The following is a 25,303-nucleotide window of genomic DNA, read 5'->3' on the forward strand; positions in this document are numbered from 1 at the left end:
GACCCGGGGGGAAAAAAAAAAAAAAAAAAAAAAAAACCCCGGAACACTATCTCCACTGTATCAACAGATCCCAAAAGGCCAGATTACGGTTATTGCAAGCTCTAGCCATGTCCACCTTTGATGTTTCATATAAAGACGTGAGCCAGTCCGAATATGTTGGAGCAGATTTTTCCACCCACCGTATGCAAATCTGCCTCCTAGCCAACAGAATAGCATAAAACAGAAAAGATCTTGCTTCGCCAGAAATACTGTCCTCGATTCCAAAGATGATTAGTGGCAATGAAATTACTAGTGATGTGTTCATAATGGAATTTAGGGTAGACAACACTTCCTCCCAGAACTGACCGATGTTGGGGCATTCCAAGAACATGTGAATATCTGAAGCTCCTGGTAAATTACATTTATTACACTTCTTGTCTGGGAGAAATTTGGAAAGTCTCAGCGGTGTTATATAAGCCCGGTGTGCTGTAAACAGATGATTGCGCCTCAGCCATGATGGCTTCACCACTTTATAGAGGAGCGCAAAAGATCTTAACCATATCTCCTCACATTGTAAGCCCATTGTCTCTCCCCACAATTCATCTGGAAGGGTGAAATCCCCATTGGTTTCCTCCAGAAGCTGCCAATACCAGAAGGCCACCTCCTTACCACCCCTAGGTCTTTCTAGTAGCAGCTGCTCCAGGGAGCTTGATTTCCCAAATAATACATCTTTGCACCGCTGGGCTCTCCCCCAGCTTTCCAGCTGGATGAATTTAAATCTAGAGAATGCTGGACCTATACGCTCATGTAATACATCCCAAGGGAGTATCGATCCGTCCACCAATAACTCCCCCCATCTAGTAATTCCAGCTTCCTCTAGTGAGGAAGATAAGCTATCCCTAAGACACTCCGGTAAATCCGGGAGTCCCATATGGGAGCGAAATTAGAATAGTAAGACAGCCCCAATCTTCTTCTAATGGCTAGCCAGCCCCTAGCCCAAGACTGTATGATTTTCAGTCTTATTTTCTTAAAATATTTCTGACTCCCAAATTTAAATAGAAATCCGTCAGCTGGTAGATTTGCTCCGGTTAACAAGGCTTTATACATTGACACCTCCAGAAGACTCGATGGTGTTTTTAGTAACATCCTGGAGTAGGACAACTGAAAGGCCCAAGCGTAATACACTAAATCCGGTAGGGCGAGGCCCCCCTTCTCCCTTCTCCTCCTCAACTTCTTCCACGCAATTCTAGTTGACTTATAATTCCAAATAAAGGAATTAAGCTCTCGCTGACATCTGTCCAACATCTTCACATCAAACCCCAAAGGAATGGCACCAAATATAAATATAAACTTGGGAAGGATAGACATTTTTATTAAGTTGACCCTACCCATTATAGAAAGTGGCAAGTGAGTCCAGGATTTCAATAGGCCCTTACATTCCCTGGAGACTCGATCTAAGTTAGTTTGGGCAATGGTCCCAATGTCTTGGGTGATTCGGATCCCGAGATAGCGCATAGAAGTGGTGATATTTATGCCTAACCGTGGGTCCGGAATATTCCAGACCATAACCTCTGTCTTACTTGAATTGATATTATAGCCCGAGATCTTGCCGAACTCTACAGCCTTCTGAATCACGGCAGGGAAGGACAACACCGGATCCGAGGTAAAGATTAAAATATCATCGGCATATAATGCCGTCCGCCTCTCCCACTCCTTAAACTTGAATGATGGTATATTTTCGTCTGCTCGCAAAGCCTGGGCAAACGGCTCAATGTACAAATTAAAAAGGAGGGGAGAAAGCGGACAACCTTGCCTCGTACCTCTAGTGATCTTGAAGGGTTCTGTCAATATCTCATTAATCAGCAGCCTAGCCGAAGGGGCTCGATAGAGTAAGGCAATAGTTCTATGAAAGCCCTCCCCAAAGTTAAACCTTTTTAACACATCGTTTAGGTAGGGCCAATTGACCCTATCAAAGGCCTTAGCTGCGTCGAGGGTTAAGGTGGCCAGTGGAAGGGAAAAAGCAGAGGCTATATCTATAGCCCCTACCAAATCATGTGTAAGATCATTCTTATACATAGGGTTTTCGTAAAACACACACTCCTTTTAGTCCGTTGTCTACCTTTTCATTTAGTCCCTCTTCAGTTTCTATTGAAACAGTGCGGTTCATGGTCACGGTTCTTTTTCTTTTATCATTTGTGCCCGCTTACTTTTCACACAATATTTTTCTTAATTATTTTTATACCACTAGTCAGGTAACTTTTTTCAGACACATTTATGTAACATACGAAGAACGATATATGATCAGTACTATCGCGGGAGAAGTCTTTTTTTCGACTTCCATAGTTCACTCAGACCACGTGATCGGAACATCCTTAAACGTTAAATTACTAACCGCGCGTAAACCCCATACGAACATCCGGCGCAGCAGAGACAGTCTATATAGAGATTTTTCGTAAGTTGCAATCCCTCCCCCCTTCACCTTCTTTTTAAACCTTCGTAACTATTACTTTGTTAACCCCACCGTCTCGCTCTCATCCCGTACCTGTCACTATTTAATTTATCACATGCACGCCCTAGGCATCTCTATACTGAAATGTTTGCATTAAGTATATACGATATTATGAATAATAGAATCGTTTGATACTTAAGGCTCATGTGTCTATACGTATACAATGATGTATGTACTGTTTTTATTTACTCATTCATGACCGTTTTCATTTATTTATTCATAACGTTTTTTGATGACATTGAAGTGATTGCTAAGGTCCTGTATCTATTCATTCACAGGCCCCTGACGAAGGGTCATCTACACTGACCCGAAATGCATTGGGCGGAGTTATAATTTGTATATTAGCATATATGGATTCATCAATGAAATGATTTATAAAAAATCCTTATGAGGCACAATAAGGAAAAGAAAAAGAAATCAATAAAGAAATGTTGAAATGATCAAAAAAACAGAGTGAACATCAATTCTTTTATAAGGACATAAAAAACAAGAGAAGAAACATTTTAGTTTCATGTTAAACCCAGCGCACAGTGGGTGAAAGTTAAGGCTAACTTTCACACAATTTGCTACATATATCCAAGACACGATTAGGCATCGTGTAACAACTTGTTGCGCTACCACAAAAATTATCTATAGCAAACACACACTTTGGAACAAGTGAGTGCACAGAGATCAAAAACTTTATTCACAGGGATGTTTTGGCAATAAAAAGAGCAGATGGCCTTCAACAGAGGCAGTATCAGAAAGGTCTGAAAGGAACGAACAATATTTGCATAGGGGCCCATGTTGATCAAACGTGTTTTTATTTTACTCCTACCTCTTTTATCATTATATTTTTTTCTTTTTTGCTGCAATTGTTGATTTGCTTGTTTTTCTACAACATATTGACTGCTCAATGTTTACTATTGTGTTATATTGTTCCTCGTCTATAAACAGTTTACTTCAGGGCCTAATGAGAAAATAAAAAAAACCTCGTAATTGCGAAACAGACACGCGCGCTACAGCAAAGCGTGTCATTGCTCTCATGTATTTTGTTTACTCACAACTATCACTTTTACCTTATGTAAGTTAATGTCTGCTTTTGTAATATGTTCACGTGTTATGTTCTCCCCATGTATCAGTTCTGTTCCTAGTGTGAAGCACTCTGACGCCTCGGGGCAAAGTCCTTAGCACATAAAAATACATAAATATATAAATAAAGTAATTGGTAAACATGCGCATTCTTCCAGCTTGTATCTCACTCCTACCTTTGTACTTCTAGCCTGTAATTGCGAAACACACGCCCGCGCTACAGCAAGGCGTGTCATTGCTCTCACGTATTTTGTTTACTCACAACTATCACTTTTACCTTATGTAAGTTAGCGTCTGCTTTTGTAATATGTTCACGTGTTATGTTCTCCTCTTGTATCAGTTCTGTTCCTATTGTGAAGCGCTCTGACGCCTCGGGGTAAAGTCGGTAGTACATAAAAATACATAAAGAAATAAATAAAGTAATTGGTAAACATGCGCATTCTCCCAGCTTGTATCTCAGTCCTACCATTGTACTTCTCTGTATCGATAAAGACACACGCGTGCGCGCTACAGCAAGGCGTGTCATTTCGAAGCCCGTAATTGCTGAACACACGCATGCGTGCTACAGCAAGGCGTGCCATTTCTCTTACATTGCCCGTAGCTCTGTTGCTCCTCCTACGGCCTATTGTTGTCGGTTACGAGTTTCATGCGCGTAATAGACACCAATAGGCCATGGGAGGAGAAATGCTCGTGGAAAAATAGATTTAAGTCTTTCATTATGGAAACAACGCCAAGGCCAATGAAGTAACAGTAAACAGAAAAGGACACGCATGAGCATTTTACTGTGAAAAGTGGCTCTGAAAACCCCTTTTTTTGTTTACAAAATGATTTGCGCAAAGCAAAGCACTGCTACGCAGTGCAACGCTAGGCGCGAGACCTAAAAACAATGGCAACTCGAAAGAGGCCAGTGGAGAAAACCACTTGGCAGGGTCCTCGCTGAATGGGGAGGCTGGGTGGCCGTAAAGGAATCTGCGGCTAGACAACGTCTATACCAGATACATCGTTACCGAAGGTAAGTAACTCATACATCTGATAGAGACATCTAACGGCAAATTCCTTAGCTTAGAATAGATACCCCCAGTAGTGAGGTGGGTCTGCGACAGGACAACAAAAAGCTTCAAGCATTTGAGCCGGTCAACAGAGTGACAGACAATGGGGGAAGCTGTGGCGGAACAGCCAGACAGCAACCCAAGGAGCTCGGAGAGCAGAGATAACAGGATGCAAGACATCCCAAGAATGCCAGAATAGAGCCACAACCTACCTGCATACAAATGACAGGTAGAAATGGCACCAGTCATATAAAGAAAGAGAGAGAGAGAGAAAGAGAGAGCAAGAGAGAGAGAAAGAGAGAGAGCAAGAGAGAGAGAAAGAGAGAGAGAAAGAGAGAGAGAGAAAGAGAGAAAGAGAGAGAGAAACAGAGTAATGCTCTGAAAATAGCAGGCGGGTAAAAGAAACACAGCAAGTGCACACCCAGTCCCAAAAGGGGGAACAGGGGCGAACAACGGCCCGCCAAAGCTGGATACCACTGTAAAATGCAGTAGACAAATGGCCCCAGGACCTAACGGTGGAGAAGCCAAAGAAAGCATAAGACTGCCGGACCGGGCAGCATGAAGGCCAACATGAGGATCAACCCACGAAGGCCAAAATGAGCATCAACCCACGAACACAGACATGCATGAGTACCAAGGACAACTGCCACCAGAAGAGCTATGCCGCAGGCGTAGCTGACACAATAGCAGGACGATACCTAGGAAAGAGGCACATCCGAAGGAAATGGCAGTAGGGGCACAAAAAGCACCAAGGCATACAAACGTGGGAAGAGTCTCAGAATCCGAGACCAAACCACCCAACTTGGAGGAAAGTAACCGACGTCCAAAAAGAAAGAAGTACTGTGTCTGAACACTAATAAAAGGAGCATGTGTAAAACTGGGAAACCACCCAGTAAGTGGAAGCAAGGACGAACCTTAAAGGCAACTTGCAAACAACTGAGAAAAAGCTCCCCCACATCTTGAGACATAGGTTCAGACCTCGCAGCCTCGAAAAGAGGTGCGACACAGGAAGAGGAATGCCATGGTAACCGGCATGTATACATAGTGTATAACATCTAAATCTGTAGACACAACTAGCCAGATTAAACGTGTCCATACCAGATCATACCTAGCACAGTAAGGGCAGGCACGAGCCGCTTAGAAGAGGATATCATGAAACCTCCAAAGAAAGTGGAACACCATAGAACAGACAACCAAGGGCGCATGGAACCCACAGGTTCTCCAGGCCCTGGCGAGGTAAGCAGAGCTATATAATAGCATACAAATACCCCACATGGAGTATGCACACCCCAAACATCGAGGGAACGTCTCTTAGGGTAATAAAGTCAAGCCAAAAAAGCGCAGTAACGGACTGAACCCGCGAACATGAGGTCCGAGCATTACGACATTAGCAAGCGGAGCCACCGGCTTAATACAACAGTCAGAGGACCAGACACAGCAACCTGTGGAACACTGCCAAAGCAGCCAACAGCTAGCTCAAACAAAAACGCACCCAAGGGATGCCAGCCAAAAGGGTATTCACCCTTGCAGAAAAAGAAGACGTAAGGCTCACTGCCCATGTTAAACATAGAGCGCATCTAAGGGATGCGAAATGAAAAAGTATCACCATGGAAGACAGGCCTAAGAAGACCTAAGTGGGAGGACGAAAGCCCACAAGGAGCCGGTGACCCGCCGATTCGGAGTGAGCATCAAACAACAAAACCCCATCAAAGGTAAGTGAACTAGTCGCTCCCGTATATTTTCATAGAAGACGCTATCTTGCAACCAAGCGTGGCACCTTAAGGCAACAGAACCCACCATAGCTCGGCCTAAAGAATCCGCCATATCAAGGGCTGAGCGGATTGTCAATTCGGAGAGGTCGTGGCCATCGCGGAGGAGGTGAGGGAGATCAACGCGAGCACCTTCAGAGGTGGCAGGAAGCAAAGACTTTGCAGAGTCCCACAGGGCAGAGGTAGCTCAAGCCAAACACACACTGTATTTAAAGACTGCATGGCTATACTAGTGGATGCAAAGATGTTCCTACCCCATGACCTGAGCCATCTAGACTCCTGAGCGGGAGGCAGCGTTAGTGGGGGCAGGGAAGAAAAGGCAATCTGTAAAACAAATCCCTGCGCATCATGGTGCACAATAAGACAAACAGGGTCATGTGGAGCTGGGCGGTGGCAGTGCAAAACTGAACGAGCCATCGGGTCACCTGAAGCAGGCCGAACCCAGGCACCCAAAAGGGCATTATAAAGGGAGGCCTTAAAGGGGAGAAGCAGCTCCACATTCCCGGACCCACAATGAAGGACCTCAAGCAGGGGGTCCACAGAAGAGGGAGTAGAAGGGGGTTGCATGTTTAAAATGCGAGTGGCCAATGAGACCATTCTCTGAAAAGCCGCACTAGCCTCGGTAGCCCTCCACGGAGGGGACAACAGATCATCATTTGGAGAGTGTTATAAGCTGACCCTCCCAAGGCACTGAGGGTGGGGCCAATGCAACACAGAAAAGAGCCCCAAGGAAGAATGAGGATCACCATAGGGCTCCTGGGGAGGCGAAGAGCCTGCCGGAACTGGGAGCTCCTGTGGAGGCTCCACAAATTCCAAGGGTGGCACTGGCAAGAATACCCCCGGCGTCGCCGGGCGTGAGGGTGATGCCGAACTCTCTCCGGAGGCTTCCAGCGAAGAGTCCACAACCTGGTATTGACACGGGGCCAAAAGGACGCGGGACGATCACGCCTCGTCAGTCGCTGACTTGGCTGCATCCGGCGCCGAAACCACGCAAGCTCTCCAACCAAAGAAGGAGAAAGCGCCGGGGAGGCACGCTTTCAGCGCGGCTCCGGTGCCGACTCTGCCTCAACCACGACAGGCTCTGACTCCGGAGAAAAGAGCGGGGGCAGAGCCGGGGAGCCTACGGCACTGATCCCGGCTCCGGACATGCGGCCGCCTGCCCAGAAGGCCGGAGTGTGCCCAAGGCAGGGCTATGAGCAACGGAAGCCACCTGCGACGCAACAGGGTGCCTCGCGGGGCTGTGCCACGCGGCAGAGGCGCCTTGGTCACGCCCTAACAACACCACATCTCCTACGTCTCTGGGGGGGGCAAAGGCTCAATCGGCACCGGGGGCAAACCCACCGATTAGTCCATCGGGAATCCCACAAGAAGCGGAGGCCCCGAGGATGCCCAAGGAACGGGAGAGGACCCAAGGGAAGCTTGCAAAGCTGCGGCATACGCCTCCATTTGGGCCCAAGTCGCCCCCACACCTGGAAAGGGCGGATAGAGGGGAGGCAACTGTCAGGAGTGCACGTGGCATTAACCGTCCATTGTTGACACTGTGCTCCAGATCCTCCAAATTATAAATATTCGGGCATGCGCAAGGGAAAGAGGTCCAGAGATCACTACGTAGATTTTGATAAAGTTTCCTTTATTTCATTTTCAATAATGAGAGTTCTTTACAGTCCAACCAACGCGTTTCGTTCTCCATATGAGAACTTCATCAGGGCTTAAAAGTCGTTAAACACCGTAATGTGCGTTGCATAAAAGAAATCAGTCTAAATCACGATTATTCATGAGAGAGGTATTCCAGGTAGTGAATCCCAAGAGGGAATATCTTGTACTTGAAATTCATCATATACTTATAAAGAAATCCACCTTTACAGAACTTGTCACAGTCTTGTGCTCCTTCAGCTAAAAAAGTCTGAATAGGCAACACAGCTTTGCGCTTCACTAAACGGGACCCACAGGGGTCCCTTCCTTTGTCTAATGCATGCTTCAGCTATTAGCGATTGTAAGCAAATCAATTTTACAGCCTTGGTACAAGTAGCAGCCTTTGAATGTGATTTAGAAATATGATGATGTTTTTCTAGATATAAATAACTAAACACTGAGTGCATAAGTGGTTCCTTTTGGCATAATTTCAATAAAACTTTTCATCACTCAGCTTAACCTGCATTTACAAATAGTTTCATTAGACTATCAACTTGTCTCTTACTGAATTACTCACCCAACCTGTCCCCCCCAGTTCCATGCTCTTAGATTAATATTCATACTACTGAAGTGGCTCTGAGCCCTCACTACAAATGGTTTGTTAATGCTGATGGTTTCGGTAAAAGCAATTCCTGGGATCCTCGTGTTTATAAACTGTAGTATTTCAAACAGGGATTTCGGCTTCTGAAATCCACTCGTGAAACACTGTGGGAAAACATCCGGGTGCAGAAAAACAAATTGCCTCATGTTATTCCTCTAAAAATTGTAATTCCTGGTAACTTCCAACCATTAGATTCACTGTGACCCCAGTAACGGAAATTTCAGGAGAACGGAAAGAAAAGAGATTGCCTTGGGACACTCGTAAAGGGTACCAAAATAGTGCACACACACACAAATCTCACTAGTACATATTCAATAAACTCAAAATCACTTAAATGAAAGTGACTTTACCTGCACAGTGTTTCTTAGCTTGCTAATTTCCTCTTGAAGGTAGCCGTCCTTCGGGTTTGCTGAGATTAGGGACAGTTCTCCTGCAAACAATGTAGGGATACTCAATTCGCAGTTTGATCTCAACTGAAGGTTACTAGCAGCAATCAGTGTATACGGCTTTATGACATCTTCGAGGGCCAGCAGGCATAAATCTGTCCAGAATTTTACTGCAATCAAATTGTGATTTTCATCCGATAAATAAGCATATGGGGGCGAACCTGAAAAGCAAAACGTCATGGTTAACTAACTTGCATAAAATATACAAATGCAGTTTTTTTTTATCTACTTCTGCAGCGAAATGCGACAAAGAGTAATCAATTGTAAGGTTCGTAACAATGCTGCTACAAGCGTTTGTATCACATATTAGGAAAGGGACAGGAATGGAAGTAAGGATCACAATTTAGAAAGCTGGTAACCAGCTTGAGTATTAATCTAATCCTCATGGTGTGGTTGGCCACCTCGATTGAGGATAGTTGCATCAACACTAACTTGCAACCATTTTGTATTACCTGGTTAGGTCACAGAGGTGGACAGCAGCTCAAATACTGGATCCAATGTGGATCTCATCCTATCTCCAGCCTGAAAACCAGTTGTAGTGCAACGGTGAACACTGTTTGGTACTGCCGGACCTGCTGGTTACGCAGCAGACTTAACATAGCCTTCTAAGGCAGTGTTCTGGAGAATGCAATGGGCATGGCTTTAAGATACATCTCTAGTTGAGCCAAGTAAGATGTATCCAGAGATCAATTCATGCCGAATGAAAAAACATAAAACTGTTGTGCAAATATACAGATGCTGTTACGACATTCCTGACTGAACATCCTTGCACTTGTAGTCCACTCCTTAAATGTCCTCGCATGTTTGACAGTCACGAAAATGTCTAGGTGAGACAGTCACAGAAATTGATTTATTCTGCTATGTAAATCAATATACTGAAAGGATTATTTTTGTACACTGCTGAATCATAACTTTAGAGACGTATCAAATTATATTGAATGTTTAATTTTTTTTAAAGGATAGATCAAGTCATGGTGATGAATGCATTGCTACAGCTCTATTACTCCAGCAGGTGTTTTGACCAACTTAAGTGAGGCTTAAACTTACTGCTTGATGGGAGGCTGGTTTAATTGTTATTCGGGATTCTCAGACGTATAACTGTCCCGTAACTGGTGTTGGCTGTTATGTCACCACTGTGTGTCACATAGCGTTTGTTAGTGTTATGGGTATAAAGTCAGCACTCTAGTTGTTTTCACAACTCGGACTTGAAGTCTTTCTTCAATGTGAATGACCCAACTAATTTTATGGTAGACATGGAGTGGTTCACTTTTGAGTTGCAGGAATCTTTCTAGTGCACCGCAGCAGGAACATCCCTGGCACCAGAAGAGTTTGTTGTAAAGCGTGTATAGCAAATGTCACACGAGTCGCACGTTAGTTACCATGCACTAATCCCAATCGCTAATCTGAGTGCTTCCCGCCATACGAAATCCATTAACATTCTCTTTGTTTACTGTTTTGTGTAATTCAAAAGGCTTAGAAAAGAGATAAGTCCACACCTTCCTGTATGTTGGTCATTTTGGTGCATTTCCCTTCACATGCGCCATTTCTGCAAACGAAATGAAGGTGCGCGTGGGAGAATGTCAGCCACTGAGTATGCTGTAAATCAGGAGGGGGCTGGGAGATGGGCAGGCTATACCAGAATGCACAACAATGTGATGAGATAAGAACAAGATTTACACCCTGTTTAGAGAAACACTCGGAGCAAATGTAAATACGAGCGCTGTTAACCAAATAAAGGAGTGCTGAAAACTTTTCCTAAAATGGCAGCTGTGTATGGATATTAGTAAACGGTCCCTGCTCCCAGGGAGGGCTAAGCACAGGAAGAGGCATGAGGCATGCATGCCATGGACAAATGGGGATAAATAATGGAAGAGCAACGATGGAGCCAACAAACGGCAAGCCTAAGGGCGGGCTGACACCCACAAAGTGGATACAACATGTCTCTTTTGAGACGGTGCATTCGCTGTCTAAAGCCAAGACCTAAAAAAATCCTTAAAGGAATTACACAGAATTTGGCAGAAAGCAAGATCATGGTCCAGAAAGCATGCTTTTTGCGATTTGGTGTAAGTCTGTCAAGTAGTTTTTGAAAAACTAAAGATCGGAATATATGAATATATATCACACCATGAAGGATTTGCAAATCCGTAATCAAGAGAAAATTCCCTTCTGTGTCAAACTTCACTTCAAACAATAATTATGATCTTTTTATTATTAGTTTGCACTGAACCAAAAGTTGCACTCGAACATTAAGTTTCATAACACGTCTAATTAGATTAAAATTCTTTATTCCACACAATGCAAGCAAAAAAACCTGCTTTAGATTGCTTTTAATTTAAAATACATTTAACAATACATTTAAAAATCACCATATTGATGTAAATGCTTCACAATATCTGCAGCCTCAATTTTTCATAAAGACTTTACACATTTAAAATAAACACATATGTATTATAACAATAAAAGATGATAAAACCACTCTATCGGTGGAATTATATACCAAACCATCAGATAGAAATACTATTTTACATCATACTAGTAATCTGCCTAAATGTCAGAAGGATAGTATCCCGTTCAGCCAGTTTTTGCGTATTCAGCGAAATTGTAGTGTCAGGAAGGACTTTGAAATTCATGTAAAAAAACAACAAAATAAACTCTTGGCTCGTGGTTATCCAAAAAGATTAGTTAAAGAGTCATACAAGAGAGAGAAATACTAAAATTTAGATAATTTATTTGAAGGGAAGAACACCACCAAATGTAATGAAAAAGGTATTGTCATGGTAAGCAACTTTAACAGTACGAGTAAAAAACTAAAGAATGTGATTAATAAGAATTGGTTTCTTTTAAACAATCCAGGGGAAATTCCCCTTAAAAAAATAACTTTTGCCTACAGGAGAAACAAGACAATTCATCACCACTTATTGAGGCCATATAAAGAACCCAACACTAAATACCAGAGTAGCATAACAGATGGCTAAAAACTGATGGGGTAATTTCCTGTGTAGCTCATGTGCAGATTGTAAATCAATCATTAAAGAACAGAAGGTGGAACTTAATGGGACCCGACATTGGATGAATGAGATGGCCAATTGTACAACAAAAAATGTAGTATATCTCATATGTGCCTGTCAATAAGGGTATGTAGAGGAAACAAGCATTGAAATGTGAGCCAGATCAAATGAACACAGATCTGCCCTGAAAATTAGGAAAAAGAATGCCCCACTAGTAGACCATTGGCTAGAGAAAAAACATAATGAACAAGATCTAAAATGGTTCATTCTTGAAAGAGTAAAAGGGTCTGCAAGAGAAGGCGATATTGCTAAAATAAGAAAAGGTAAAAGATAAACGAAAAAGGTAAAAAAAAGTAATTTTCCATGCATAAAGATATAATAATATGGATAATTCAAATAGGACCTATGGGTAATGAGACAGCATTCTCTGTCCAATTATAAGGCTATAAGTTTTTGTTCAATCTTTCTTGGACAGTTCAGACTAAAGGTAATCATCCGTTTAAAAAAAAAAAAGTAAAAAATATCATAAACGATAAAAAAAGGAATAACACAGTAATAAAACATTCCAAAGGTTTAAAGTATTCAGTAATGATGGATCAAACAACATGAAAAGAATGAGATTGGGAATGACATGAGGGATAAAATATGGAAACTTGCGCATTTAAAGATGACACTTAGTGAAACGGTAATATCACGTTAGTGTGTATGGACCTCCTTGGAACACCCTTGAATAACGAGGCACTATGTCATAATAGGGGTGGGCTCGACCACAGTGTTGGGAGCTCTTTCTAGATAGTTGAAGGCCAGGGGGGAATTAAAAACCTCAGACAGATCCCCGGTTTCCCTTTATTATTGGGTCTGTCAGGGTTATTAAAAAATCTTAAAATAGGTCGATGGGCCGTCGGGCAGGCATGCATCAACGTTGTTGTTGCACCGTAACCAAGAAGCCATCTTTGTCGCATCGCACCGGAGAGAAGTATCGCATTGAGGTGCCATCTTGTCCCATCGTACCGGAGAGCAATAAGAAACAGACGCATTACGTCCCCACACAGTAAGGAAGCGAGTATCAACTCCCCTGTGCAGCAGTACGGAACCGAGGTATCCACTCCCCTAAGTGTAAGGATCCGACGCATCACTTTCCCTGTGACCCTTTTGTTTTCTTTGCGTTACCCATCCCAGGTACTTTCTGGCAATCGTTCTGCCCAGTGAGTCGGTGGTATCCACATCGAAACATGAATTTTGCTGCATCCCTCCCATCTGCCACCGCTTGGGAGAGAACGGCCTGGGCCTCCTCCTCCGGGCACTGAGGCAGCACTTGCGCAACCATATCCCAGATTGTATGGGAGTATCACCCAAGAGGCACACAATTTTTACGGACTGCAGTGTCAAGCTGCAGGAAGAGAACATGCGCGTCCCAAGATGATCCAGCTTCTTGGATTCCATGTCTGGGGGAGCAGAAGGGAATGCACCCTTGGAGGAAGAGGATTGAACCACCAAGCTCTCGGGGGAAGGATGTTGGGTGAGGAAAACTGGGTCGCCAGGGGCCAGGCGGTGGCGGCGGGCAATCGTCCGTTCCACAGGAGCCCCTGTGCTGGGCTTGGACCAGGTGACCAGAAGGACATAAATGAGGGCTCGTTGAAGGGCAGGAGGGGTTCAGAGGAGGCTGTAGCAGGCTGAAGCACCTCTGTCAGAAAGTTAGTCCTGACCGCCACTGAAGGGGGCTCTAGGCCCAAGGCCTCGGCTGCCCTTTGCACCACCACAGTGTGGGACGCTCCCTCCTGCGTAGCCACAGTAGAAGAAGAAAGCATGCCAAGGTCTGGAGAAGTGTTCAGACCACTGATGTCACCCTGGTCCTCTCTCCAGTCCGGCTCTTCAAGCTGGTCTGCTAAAGGGTCTATTACCCCTCCCAGTCCTCATCACCACCCTCTGAGCGATAGGGAACACTAGGGATGGACAAGGGAGCAAAAGTACTCTCCGGCGTCGAGTTCGATGTCGGTCCGGTTCCATCTTGGGGATAGGATGGGGATGGCGTCGGCCGGGGGCACGGCTGATGCTGGGGGTGTCGCCGCCGGGATCGGCACTAGGGAAGGTCGATCCAGGCCTGGATCCATGGGGGCCTTCTGGCACCAGCATCGCAGACTCAGGGCCCCCAACCAGCTCCACGGGCCCCAAAGGCGAGACGGTGGAGTCGGGCAGCCTAAAGATACGGTGGAGGGCTTCGTAAAATGTACAAAGTTGGGCAGGGGGCGCCCGGCTCCCGGGAACGGCACAAAGTCGTCCCTTAATCAGACTTCGGAGGCGGAGCCTTAGCGCGACAACACTCCGAGACACGCATTACGTCAGTCGACCGACGGGGAGAAGGCGAAGAGCGCTGGTGCTTCTTTGCCTTCTTCTTGTGGCTCGACTTATCCGAGGACTTTGAAGACTTGGAAGGGGACGAGGTGTGGGGGCTCCGCGACCGGTCTCGAGACTTTCCCCTCGAACGAGACCTGGAGAAACGCGGAGCCTCCAAGAGCTTTCAAGACCACTCCCACAAAGACTTAGGATTCATGGACTGGTAGTCGGAGCACCTATTCGGTTTGTGGTCACGCTCCAGACACCAAAGGCACACGAGGTGCAGGTCCGTGACGACAAACACCTGTGACAGGCCCGCAAGGATTGAAGCCGGTCCAAAGATCGGACATCCCTCACACACCAGGAGTCGAATACTCAAAAAGAGTTCGACAAAACGTAGAACACTTAGTCAAAAAGTGAAGAAAGAGGTAGCTCTCTCCGGATCTGCACTAGGCTGGCGCGGAAAAAGAAAGAACTGATGTCAGCGCGCAGGTGTGGCGTCTAAATAGGCACTGCAACATCATACCGGTGACCACGACGACGGACGCGGAGTTGACCGACGCCACCTACTGACGCACAGGGGTACTGCTAAGAAAAATTCTCCAGATCCAGTCTGAAGCCTGGGGGTCATTCTAAGTTAAGGACTTTATAACTGTCTCTTTCAGATTTAACTATTAATGACTAGATGGATTATGCTTGTTTCTAGAGAAGATGCTTAATGTCTGTCTCAGTCAGACAAAGTGATGCTTGGTAAGCGATGCCCACCCCAAAATTTCTCCAGAGCATAGTCAATTTCTTGGGAAGAGAGAGAAAACATTCTTGCAAAAGTTACTAGGGATCTGGAAAATCTGCCATGGGTTGGATTTAAATGTTTGATGAAAATGTGTGTGAATGAGCCTTAAAAGCACCTGTCCTAAGACTACCAACACAAATGCCTTCATTTTCTGGTAGACCTAAATAAGCGAATGAGGGTGCCACTTCCAATGCAAAAAATAATTTGCTGCACAAATATATGCCGCCAAATTCATGCGATTAGTGTCCCAATGACAAAGCGAGAATTAACCAATGGTTTTGTTTTTCCTTTTCAGTTTCCATTTTGAACCCTTTGCTAAACAACACTCCTCCTAACAATCTTGTTTTGCATTGGTATTTATGGAGTTTACATTTAAAAGTTTGACGAAAAACTTTCTAAGTTAGACTGTTTACTGCAAAACCAACATCGGCCATGAATTAGTGCCAAATCAATGTATATACTTGGCTAGAGGTAATTAGAACGTGAAATGGAAACTTGAAATTGACACTTCAAAGTTAAACAAAAACGTATGACTCCCTAAACTAAATGAAGTTTGAATACTGAATCAAAAAGGGCATTTTTATTATAGAACGAGGTGGCTTTGTGTGACATGGCTTAAAAATGCGGGCATAAAGAATATCTATTCAGGAAAACATATAAACAGCAGCAAAAAAGAAGTTAATATATTTATTTTTATATTCTAAACAGTAAAATATGGTAGAAATGTCAAAGCAGTATACCAATCAATTGTAATGATTACAATAAATTACGTCACACGAAAGCAACAAAAGAGAAAGAAATGTTACTTACCAGCAATCCTAGTTTTTCCTCAGGGAACTTTTCACACTGAATAATCCTGCCGTTTAGGGAGGTAAATAACTACATTTCCGTGGAAACATCAATTATTTAAAAAACAAAAACAATTTTGATAGTAATCTGTAGAAAAGACTCCATTATTTTTCACATTCAGAGAAGCCAATTTAAAGTAAAGGAAAGGCCACTAGGATTTAAATCATAGTACTAAAATATCTTTCATAAACCATTTTAAAGGAAAATAAGGAAAAACTGGGACAATGTAAAAACAGCATCCAGTGTGCGGCCACCACTGGCATGTATTTGGAAAAGCTCCCTAAGATAGAGTTCAAGGTAATCGTTTCTCACTGTAAAAATCGCATACTTCAAATATTAACACGACTGGTACATGGAAATATGTGCCCTGTAAGCTAATGGCAAACATCCAGCCTCTTTGACAGGGATGAGGATAGGTTTACTCATTCAGATCAACAGAACAAAGGTAAAAAGCTGCACCCTCCAAGGACATAAAACCATCTATGAAGCCTGGTGTTTTTAAATGTTGAAGAAAATAAAATGTTGTGTATGAAGTATATGTGGAGGCCTAGGGACAATTTTGAAAAAGATGTTTTTCATAAGGCACATGATAATTCGGTCTGGCGTAAGGGTGCACAACTGATGGCACCAGATACCCAATGATGTCATATTTTAACAAATTCTTCAAAATCTTTGATGCACCCATGACGAATTTGTGTAATTGAACAATGATTTTAACATATCACACTCGAAAACTGAAGAAACTGGATAGCCAGGAGGGACTGTACTGGAGTGCCACGCAATCATTTGATGCCTTAACAAGAGCGAAAATTATTAATGCTACTCATACGATTAATATGACTGATCTGTCGAAATGGCTTCTCTGTGACTCCTGTGGGACTTACTTTGAACTATTCCTATATTATGCACCGTATTTCATGAAATCAAAGATGATCAAAATATTATTTATGGAGCCTAGAAAAAGATAGAATTTACCTACAACACACACGTTGGCTGTGGTTCTGTTCAATGATGGAAGAGAGTTCCATCTCAGAATGAAAGGATCTTCTAACACTTTCATCTCATAGGATACAAAGTGAATGCAAACATTAACACCGTAATGTGAAGCATATTTTTAAACTGTGTGATACACAAGTATTTTTGATCCAATAAATTGATTTCTTGTAAATATGTCAGACATCAAGTGTGCTTTGTTGTTATTAGACCTGGCATCTTTTGGAGTGATTTCCCCTGTCTTTTTGCTTTCGGACCTCCTGTTTTGACTGTGTGCTTTACATTGTTTTGCTGGTTTTAGGACTCTAGGCACTTTTTCACTGCTAACCAGTGCTAAAGTGCATGCACTCTGTGTCTTAAACGTAAAGCCATTTGGTTTCTCCATGACTGGCATATCTGATTTACTAATATGCCCCTAGTATGGTGCCCTACATGTGCCCAGGGCCTGAAAATCAAATGCTGCTAGTAGGCCGCCAGCACTGGTTGTGACACCCACATGAGTAGCCCTTTAAACTTGTCTCAGCCTTGCCACTGTAGAGCCTGTATGTGCAGTTTAAAATTGCTATGTCGACCTGGCAGGTTTACCTACTTGCCAGGCCCAAGCCTTCCATTAAATTACATGTAAGGTACCCCTAAGTTAGGCCCTAGCCCCATGTGCAGAATGCAGTGTATTTAAAAGTTAGGACTAGTGCTTTTGAGTTTTACATGTCCTAGTAGTGAGAAACTGCAAACAAAAATTCTCTACAACAAGGTAGATCTCTCCCATAGGTTAGCATTGGAGCTGCCTTATAGCACCTTATAAGTGTAAGTTTCAATTGTGATTAGATACAAAATTGGAGTCTGGTGTCTCTGGACTCACAATTTAAAAACACACCATTTAGTGAAGTTATTTTTTAAATTGCAGGTTTGAAAATGCAGCTTGCAGTTGGCATTTTCTTACTTTAACTATTCTGTGGCTCGGGGGCGCTAGGTGGCGCCGGACCAAGATGGCTGCACCTGAGTGAAGCTCTCGCCTGGCTGAGCTTTAATCCATCCTTTCATGCCATCCTGACCTGAATAGGCTCATCATCTGCAGCACGCTCTGAACCGCCTCGCTGAGGGGCACACAACGGTACCTGTACCTCCCGTGTAGCACGCCGGATGCCGGAGTAATCTGCCCCGTCTCCCACAAGCGGCTCCCGTTGCTGTCCTGGGGTGCCTCCCCGCCGGGTGAGCCTGCTAGGAGAGACCGGGGATCCGAGGCCTGGGCGATGTTTCCCGCGTCCCATACGGCTGTGGCGCTTGAGTTCCCCTGCAGCTGCGAGACGCACCGAGACGGCCTGGCGAAGAGGTGAGAGGCCCCTGGCCAATACTGCACAGACGACCGACTTCTCCTCGGCCCAGGTGGCTGGGGGACATCGAACCAGGCTCGCTGCTGGGCCCTACCCCGTGGCCGCCACTCTTGTCTAGGCCCACATCGCCCAGCACACACCGCTACCCCAGGGCCCCCACACAGACGCCGCCTTTGAGGCCCCACGGAGGGACAGATACGGGACCACTGCCGCATGGCCGTCACTGCTCACCACGTGGCATAAAGTCCAGATCATCACCGAGCCCGTGTTGACTCTCTCCTGCTTCCATAGTTCCCCAGCGCAGACAGCCTGTACGCCTTGAATTGCCGCAACCCGCGGCCGGAGACGTGCCTTCATCGCACCCTCTGCCACGAGAGGGACCGCCCTGGAGACATACTGCGCCACCATCGCGGCCATTTTAAGGTGAGGCCGAAACGGTTTTGCATTGCCACCGAGAGGTTTGAGGTAGTGTGTGGCACGGGCTGACCACCACGGCCCTCCGACAAGACCTATCCTCCTTGCCTCGTTTCTTCCATTGGGGGGTGGGACCCCCACCATATGTCTCTGCCTGCACTGCCAGCGCGGGCTTTAGCCCGTAACTCTACCGCCACCGCTGACATCTGAAGTGCTGTGATCAGTCGCCATCAACAGCAGCCTTCTCCCACCCAGACAGTGTTGGCAGTGCACTATCCGAATCAACTGACCTATTTTGAATCCCCTGGAACCCTGCACTGCTATCCTCGTGTGACCCTGCACGTTGTCCCACCCCGGTTCGGTCATACCGTGCGAATCCACCAAAGGTGCCTAAGTCACTCCAGAGACGCGATAACTCATTCTTACCTCCCAAAATATACTGAGGGGACCCGAACAATCAACTACCCGATACTTGGGACGCCGAGAGGGCTACACACAACCTCCTCCTACACACAACCTTCACCGGGCCTGCGGACCCCCCCTCGGAATACGACTACCACGGATCTCGCGGATCCTACAGCCGCTGCATCGCGGACGCCGAGATGTGCCATGGGCCATGGCGACGCCAAACAGTCCAAAATTCCGTTTGAAACCAGAAAGACTTCCAGAACGATGCCGGGACCAGAGGGGAGCCCTACCACGTCGACCCCCCCCCCCCAGAGTAGGACTGGAAATCCCTACTTCTAGGCATGAAACAAAGCCTCTCAACAATCGACTCTAAGATTGACACCATGAATGCCCGCATGGATGGCGTCGTGGCGAAACTGGATCAACACGACACCCGTATTAAGGAGGCTGAGGACAGGATCTCCGAACTGGAAGATGGGACCACCTCTACCAACCGTCAAGTTACGCAAATGGACAGGTTCCTCAAGGTAAATGCAGACAATAATGAGGATTTGGAAGCTAGGTCCCGCCGGAATAACGTCCGCATTTTAGGCCTGGCGGAATCTACAAATACGGGGAAAATTGAGCTTTCGTGGAGAACCTTGTGATCGAACTGTTTGGGAAATAATCCTTTTCCCCAAACCTCATTGTCAAGAGAGCCTATAGATCCCTCGCCGCTCGCCCTACTCCAGGGGCTACACCTAGACCCATCATAGCACGCTTTCTGAACTACAGAGACCGCGATGCGGTACTACGACGAGCGCGAGAGATTGGCACGGTGGGCTACGGCAACACAACCTTATCCTTTTTCCCGGATTTTACCCCCTCAGTGCAGGAGGCAAGGCGTAAATTTGTAGCGGTAAAAAAGAAGTTACAAGCCCAGAAGCTCCCTTACGCCATGCTCTACCCTGCGAAACTAAAGGTCTCTTACCAGGGCAAACACCACATCTTCGCAAATCCACAACAAGTGGAGGACTTCCTCAAGCAAGAGAGACCGTGCTGAGGGAGATGCGGGTGGACGCCGCTCCAGATCGCGCTCACCGCTGGAACAGCAGGACTCAAAATGGCGTGGTTCTTGTCTGGCCCATTTAACCCTTATCCCTGAACATTGCTGATCATGAGGTACTGTGTCTCCGGTGAAGTACTTTTACTGACTTACTATTCACTGGTCTAAGTGACATTTTGTGCTCGGCCGCCCACCTCCATCCCATGATGGACGACTGGGCTGCTTCCTGGTGTCTTATGGGTGTGAGTAAAGAGGTGGGGGGCAGGTCGGGCGCCCCTAGATATGGTTCCCCAACGGGCGAGCCCCTTTGCAACCTCTCCCTCCATAGGGTAGGGGCAAATGTAGTATGTTGTTTTGTTTTCCTTTGGTTTTGGGTGGTTGGGTGGGTATTTTTTGCCCGGCGGGTTGGGTTGCCGGTGTGGGAGGGTGGTTGTCCCGACGCACTACTGAGTTGGTTGTAACATTATTGGCGCTTTTGTGGGTCGGGATTACCGGAGAGGGCTACGGGATTTCTAGATGCATAGGCAATGTTGTTTATTGTGTGATCTTTGATGTCATGCTTACATGTTGCGAATTTCTGTATTTTTTGGAATGTGTGACGTAACAGACACGCAACCAGCCCAACAACTACAGCTGACCTCATGGAATGTACGGGGGCTTAACAACCCGAGGAAAAAAAGGCAGATTTTAGGATAGACAGGGAGTGTCCATTGCCATGCTCCAAGAAACACACTTAATGTCAGGCAACCCCCCTTTGTTTGCATCCTGCTGGGCCTCATGTAGAGTATTTTCGTCCTATTCAAATTACGCTAGGGGAGTGACGATCTTAGTCAGACGAGGGGTGCATTTTATACCGGCAGGGTCTGAAGCTGATGCGAGTGGCAGATATTGCATGGTGTGGGGCAGACTTCACTCACACACAGTCCTCTTTGCATGCTAATACGGACCCAATACGGATGATCCAACCGCAATCCTTACACTCTGGGGTAAAATCCAATCAATGGGTATTGCTCATGTTATTCTGGGAGGTGACTTTAACACCGCACTTCAGCCAAGCATGGATAGATCTCACCCTCAGGCGACACACTACACGCACACAACGCACCTTATCAGACATTGTGGAAGAGCACCGTCTGATTGACGCTTGGAGGCACACACACCCCTCGCTCAAACAGGGCACTCACTTCTCTACTATACATTCTACCTGGGCGCGGCTTGACTACGTATTTTTGATGACGGGCCTCTCTCCCTGGCTGGTCGGGCCTCACACCTTGCCTGTACTTTCTCCGATCACTCACCAGTACTCCTGTCATTACGCATCCCTCTAGATGTTTCCCCTTATGTCAACTGGCGTCTCAACTCTGCACACCTTACTGATTCGGCCTTTAAGGCGGAACTAGAACAAGATATAAAAGACTTTTTTGAACGTAACAGTCTGGGAGGCCTTCAAGGTCACCGTGAGGGGGTGGTGTATTGCTAAGGGGGAGGAGTCCTCAGATCGAACGAGACGAACTGCATAAACTGGAATTAGAGCTGCGTCAATTGGAACGTGATATCGACCATGCCACACGCGGCCACGCAACCAAAGCCCAACTTCGGGAGAAACTGAATGAATACGCAGAGCTATCAGAGAAAGAATGTAGGTTCCTAGGGAAAACGCACACTGCGCGTAGATATGGTGAGGGTGACAGGCCGGGCAGGGCGCTGGCGTCTACTGTTAACCCCCCTCGGTTTCACAACTATATCGCCACCCTGCTGGATGAACAGAATGTGCCCCAGAGAGGCTTACCAGGACAACTCCGGGTCCTTACTGATCACTACACTACGCTTTACACTTCCCAGAGATCCACCCCGATCAATTTAAATACTTACTTAGACGACACTGCACTCGCGTGGCTGGGCCCGTCCCAACAGAAATTCCTTCATCACGAACTCGAATTAGAAGAAATAACGGATGCCATTATGTCCATGAAATCGAGCAAATCGCCAGGTTCGGATGGACTACCAATTGATTTTTATAAGGCCTATATCCATGTTCTGGCCCCGATCTTACAACAAGTGTATTATGTGGCTCTTGAGGAGGGTACTCTGCCTACTACTATGCGCGAAGCCCTTATAACGTCACTGCTAAAACCGGGCAAACCACCGGAGTCTTGTGACTCATACAGACCCCTGTCCCTATTGAACACGGACATTAAAATATTGGCGAAAGTACTTGCCTCGCGCCTCGTGCCTCAACCTACTGATGGACCGGCTGGTACTGCCGGACCAGGCTGGCTTTGTCCCAAATCGTGCGACTTCCCATAATCTGCGAACACTCCAGGCGGTGATACAAGACATAAACCCCACATGTGAGGCGGCCGCCATTTTCCTCGATGCCACGAAGGCATTCGATTCACTAGAATGGGACTACCTTCTGGCGTTATTAGAACGGATGGGCTTTCCGTTTAGCTTCCTCGACTGGATCCGATTATTGTATCGCCGACCCCAGGCCTCGGTAGTGTTAAACGGCTCCCGTTCGGCCCCCTTTGAGATTCACCGGGGCACACGACAGGGATGTCCGTTATCCCCGGTTCTATTCGCAATCGCAATCGAACCATTAGCGGCCAAACTGAGTCAACACCACAATCACCGCTCTCTTATATATCCAGAGAGGCAATTACTTATTGCCTTATATGCCGATGACATGACCCTTTATGTACACAAACCCCAGGAGAATCTCAACCCACTTTTGCGCGAGATCACCAAGTTTGGGGGTATCGCGGGAATACAAATAAATTGGACGAATTCAGCCCTGTTCCCACTGACTGACAGAACCACACAATTCCCTTTGGATTATCCCTTGATTTGGGAGTCGGATGAGCTCAAGTACCTGGGCATCAGGGTGACTAGAAACCGTGAGACCCTCATCAGGGCCAACTACGGTTCAGTTCTAGACAAGCTGACTGACAATGTCACTAGGTGGATCCATCTTCCACTGTCAATGGCGGGACGCATCTCCCTGATCAAGATGGTAGTACTACCTAAGTTGCTGTATCTTTTTACTAACATCCTGTATAATCCAGGCGGGTGGTAAACAAGCTAGGATTGGCTTAGGACACTCATGCTACCCTATCACCAAGGAGGCTTTAATGTACCCAATTTTCAGCGCTACTATGACTGTGCACAGGGCTACTTCGCCACATATTGGCTTCACCCCCCTCCATTCATGGAACACTTGGCTGTTGAGGATGGCTATATGAGACCAGAACAACCGTCGGGCTATCTCTATTCTGAAGTCCGGATAGTGGACCGTGATCCCACCACAGTTGACTGCACGGTGCTCGCCTGGAGGCGCCTAGCTGAGGCCATGGGAACACCGTTTCTCTCTTCGCCACACATGACCCTGGCACACGACCCAAGACTCAGTGTAACTTGTGAGGAAATTGGCCGTAAAATGCTCACAAGGCTAGCATACCACACATGGGGCGACCTGTATCTTCAGGGCTACTTCCGCACATCGGCACAATTCTTTGGAGACGACAACCCCTCGGTTATGGATACATTTCTGTATACGCGACTAAGACAGAATGTCAAAGCGGTCACCCCCCACTTCCCGGACGAACCGGACACGGTGGCGCCCCTTCACGCTCTGCTCCAGTCAGACACCCCGAAACATGTCTCCATGCTTTACAAACATGTGCAGGCAGCCCCATCCCCCCTCTCTTAGAGCGAGGCGAGATTGGGACGGCGATCTAGATGCCCCGCTGACGGACGAACAATGGGAGGAGAGCTGCGCGCATACTGCTGCAGTGACGGGTAACACATGTCTCAGACTGGTCCACTATAAATTTTTACACCGACTTAATTATACCCCGGCCAAACTGCACCGCTTTCGCCTCCGGGATGATGACCGGGGTCTGCGTTGCAGAAGCGAGGGGGCGGACTTCCGACACCTCGCATGGACATGCCGTGGCGACTTTCTGGGATGAGGTGTTTGCGGCCATAACGGACATGATTGGTACGACCGTAGCACCTTGCCCGAGGATTGCCTTGTTGGGACAAGCATATCCTACGTTTAAAGCTCATCGGAAATTTTTCGCGTTGGGCCTCCTGCTGGCAAAACGACACGTGGCGTGCCGGTGGGGACGCGGTCGAGCACCCAAATTCAAGACCTGGCTGAGAACGATGACCACATGGCAAGACCAACTGCATAATTATGCTGAGCTCTTGCCACATAAATCACGGCCCAGGGACATATGGGGACCCTTTACAGCGTACCTCCTCCGGATTCAAGCCAGTACTCAGACTGAGAAGATAGACAACGAAGCCGCGCAACAGGGAGACGCTTCTGTGATACCAGGCCCTGAACTAAATTCCTAAATGATGCCACCTGGCAGATCTACCTCATTGCATGCGCCTTGCCCATCACATGTGACGTTACATACGGCACTACATAGCAAAGCTCTTGTAGTACATTATCATTACCCGCTGTGCACCCGTGAGTGATATACATCATTCATCAACTACACTAGTCGTGTCAACGACTAAATAGACACACTCCTTGTTCGCTAGTTGCGGATCCCTTACCCTAAGGACATACACTTAGCATGACGTCATAATAGACAACATTTAGTCAAGTTCACTATCTAATCATTAGATATATATCCCCCCCATGTTATTTAGATTGGTCCACCAGGTGCGGAGAGATATAGGTTTTGACTAATATGATTATAACACTACCGCGGATACAATACTGACGCTCTGCACCGAAGGGTCCTTTACTCCACATACCTGATATGGTGGACACACAATGGGAGGGAACAGTTTGCACTAATCTAAAAGGTTTGTTAGGTTTGAATGTAAATAAAGGTAAAAACCAAGAAACCTCAAGAATTCACCGTTTGGTATACCTAGCTTCCCTCATTATTAAAGAATGCATCCTTACGCAGCTCTCAGTAGCCTACATCGAGGCCGGCCCAGTTGGGTTGTAGGCGGCTTGCCGTTTTAGATATATGTTCCTTTTCAGTAAG

At 46.2% G+C, this 25,303-nt stretch overlaps 1 protein-coding gene across 1 annotated transcript in view; it reads right to left on the bottom strand.

Annotated features, from left to right (window-relative positions):
- BRCA2 (BRCA2 DNA repair associated) overlaps positions 1-25,303 on the bottom strand; it is a 616,646-nt gene that overhangs the window by 104,335 nt on the left and 487,008 nt on the right. Inside the window, exon 26 of the mRNA XM_086935127.1 lies at positions 9,021-9,277. Coding sequence (XP_086791253.1) covers positions 9,021-9,277 — 257 coding nt within the window. The remainder of the gene's footprint in view (positions 1-9,020; positions 9,278-25,303) is intronic.

The sequence above is a fragment of the Lissotriton vulgaris genome, chromosome 8 (genome assembly GCF_964263255.1).
Source record: "Lissotriton vulgaris chromosome 8, aLisVul1.2, whole genome shotgun sequence".
NCBI lineage: Eukaryota > Metazoa > Chordata > Amphibia > Caudata > Salamandridae > Lissotriton > Lissotriton vulgaris.